The sequence below is a fragment of the Sinocyclocheilus rhinocerous genome, unplaced genomic scaffold (assembly GCF_001515625.1).
Source record: "Sinocyclocheilus rhinocerous isolate Xijiao unplaced genomic scaffold, SAMN03320098_v1.1 scaffold2235, whole genome shotgun sequence".
Taxonomy (NCBI): domain Eukaryota; kingdom Metazoa; phylum Chordata; class Actinopteri; order Cypriniformes; family Cyprinidae; genus Sinocyclocheilus; species Sinocyclocheilus rhinocerous.
In genome coordinates this window covers 50,631-53,089 of record NW_015666670.1, presented here as the reverse complement: position 1 = coordinate 53,089, position 2,459 = coordinate 50,631, and the positions used below count along the sequence as shown (strand labels likewise).

Sequence of the window (2,459 nt, the reverse complement as noted above, 5' to 3'; positions counted from 1 at the left end):
TTAAAAATTGTCTTCATTATTGTTTAATTCTAACAAATAAGTTTTTGTTCAAAACTAACCAAAACTAAAAATAATTTGTTTATAATTTCCGCACAGGAGAGACTTGGTGTTGTTCCCAAACATAATATATCGGTTTCGGCTACTGGCCAAAATGAGTTGAAAAATATCGGATATCGGTAAAAATCCAATACCGTGCATCCCTAATTCTAATGTTTTTGCTCAACAAGGCTGCATTTATTTGATTAAAAAACAGTAATATTGTGAAATATTAATACAATTTAAAATAATTAAATAATTCATATTTTTATCGCAATTTTGACTTAATATTCTGAAATTCTGACTTTAGATCTTGCAATTCTGAATTTTATTTTATTTAAAAGTTCAGAATTAATATTTCCAATTCGTGCCCAAATGGATCAAACTGTCAGGTGTGTTCAAGAGTTTATTGCCGATTTCATATTTCATATGTTTGATTTCAGACAAACGCCACTAGAGAGCGCACTGACACTAGAGTTCAAACGTCTGGAGTCGTGAGATATTCTAATTAGGGATGCACGATATTATTGGAACGATATCGGAATCGGCTGATAATGGCTTAAAATGTAAATATCGGCATCGCCCCGATATGAAAAATTGTCTTCATTATTGTTTAATTCTAACAAATAAGTTTTTGTTCAAAACTAACCAAAACTAAAAATAATTTGTTTATAATTTCCACACAGGAGAGACTTGGTGTTGTTTCCAAACATAATATATCGGTATCGGCTACTGGCCAAAATGAGTTGAAAAATATCGGCATATCGGATATCGGTAAAAATCCAATACCGTGCATCCCTAATTCTAATGTTTTTGCTCAACAAGGCTGCATTTATTTGATTAAAAAACAGTAATATTGTGAAATATTAATACAATTTAAAATAATTAATTTATTCATATTTTTATCGCAATTTTGTCTTAATATTCTGAAATTCTGAGTTTAGATCTTGCAATTCTGAATTTTATTTAAAAGTTCAGAATTTATATTTCACAATTCTGAATTCATTTTTGAAATTCTGCCTTTATATTTCAAAATTCTGACTTTATATCTCACAGTTCTGAGTTTATATCTCAATTGTGACATTATTTAGACATTTCGAATTTGTATTTTGAAAATTCTGACTGTCTCACAATTCTGACTTTTTATTGAAATTCTGATGTTATTTTGAAATTCTGACTTTATACCTCGCAATTATGACTTTATTTAAAAATTCTAGCTTTATATTTTCCAATTCGGACGTTATATCTTGCAATTCTGATTTTATATCCAAATTCTGACTTTATATTTTCCAGGTTTGACTATATTATGCAATTCTGACTTTATTCCTCAAAATTCTGACTTTATATTTAAATTCTGACTTTATACCTCGTGAAAAAAAATCTGAATTATATGATAAGTTGCAATTATCTTTTTTTTTTTTTCTATCCCGTAGTCTAAACAGGCTATCATAGTTTAATATAGGAAATATGTATTGAAAAAAAAGATGAGATTTTCCTCTTTTTGACTCCTGTTGTTGTTTTTTCTTGTGTTTTTTCAGGTAAGAAGTGAGGTTTGATCGGCGCAGGAGGACGAGAGCGTTCGGATTCTCCATCAGTAGATCAATAGTTTGACAGTAATTCATGCAAACCTGCATCAATTAAACACACGATGATAATTGCCAATTGAGTTCTTCTCTTTATTTCTGACATCAATATTCCTGGTTGAATTCTGAAATAAAAATTCTATGTAGATGTATTAAAAAGTTGAAAAAAAAAAAATTGGGGGGAAAAATGCATAACAAAATTACTAAAACTAAAATAAAAATGACCCTGAGGTCACGTTTAGTTTTTGAATGGACATCTTTAGGACGATGCTTTGAAGTGATGGTTCCCGGCGTCTGAAGGAACTTCAAAGTGTCCAGAGCTTGGTCTCTGTTAACTAGCTGTTGACCGGGTTAATGACGTCCAGCTGCGCTCGTGTTTAACCTACTAACTACTAAACACTTCATCCTCATCCTCATCCTCATCCCGGCACACTGCACTGAAAATACACTTCAGCTTTATTACTGTTAACTCAAACTATTAATCACCATTTTCATTCAGTGAAATAAAATAAAATACAAATATTAGATTAAAATGAAAAAATGTTGCCATGGCAGCTGACTGAAATAAGATGAAATAAAAATGGTTGTAATTCCTAAGCATTTTATGTTATATTTTTATTCAAAGCTTAAAGTCTGCACTTCAATTTCATCTTCATTGTTTCATTTTAATTCTATTCTGGTGGCATACAGAACCGTGTATAAAAATGGTTGCAATTCCTAAGCATTTTATGTTATATTTTTGTTCAAGCCCTTGAATTAAAGCTTAAAGTCTGCACTTCAATTTTGTCATGATTGTTTTATTTTTAACTCTGTTCTGGTGGCACACAGAATATATATATA

General features: G+C 30.2%; 1 protein-coding gene across 1 annotated transcript in view; it reads left to right on the top strand.

Annotated features, from left to right (window-relative positions):
• LOC107733045 (ASPSCR1 tether for SLC2A4, UBX domain containing) overlaps positions 1-1,691 on the top strand; it is a 35,974-nt gene extending 34,283 nt beyond the window's left edge. The window contains exon 17 of the mRNA XM_016544549.1: positions 1,575-1,691. Coding sequence (XP_016400035.1) covers positions 1,575-1,585 — 11 coding nt within the window. The 3' untranslated portion in view covers positions 1,586-1,691. The remainder of the gene's footprint in view (positions 1-1,574) is intronic.
• Positions 1,692-2,459: the final 768 nt, after the last annotated feature.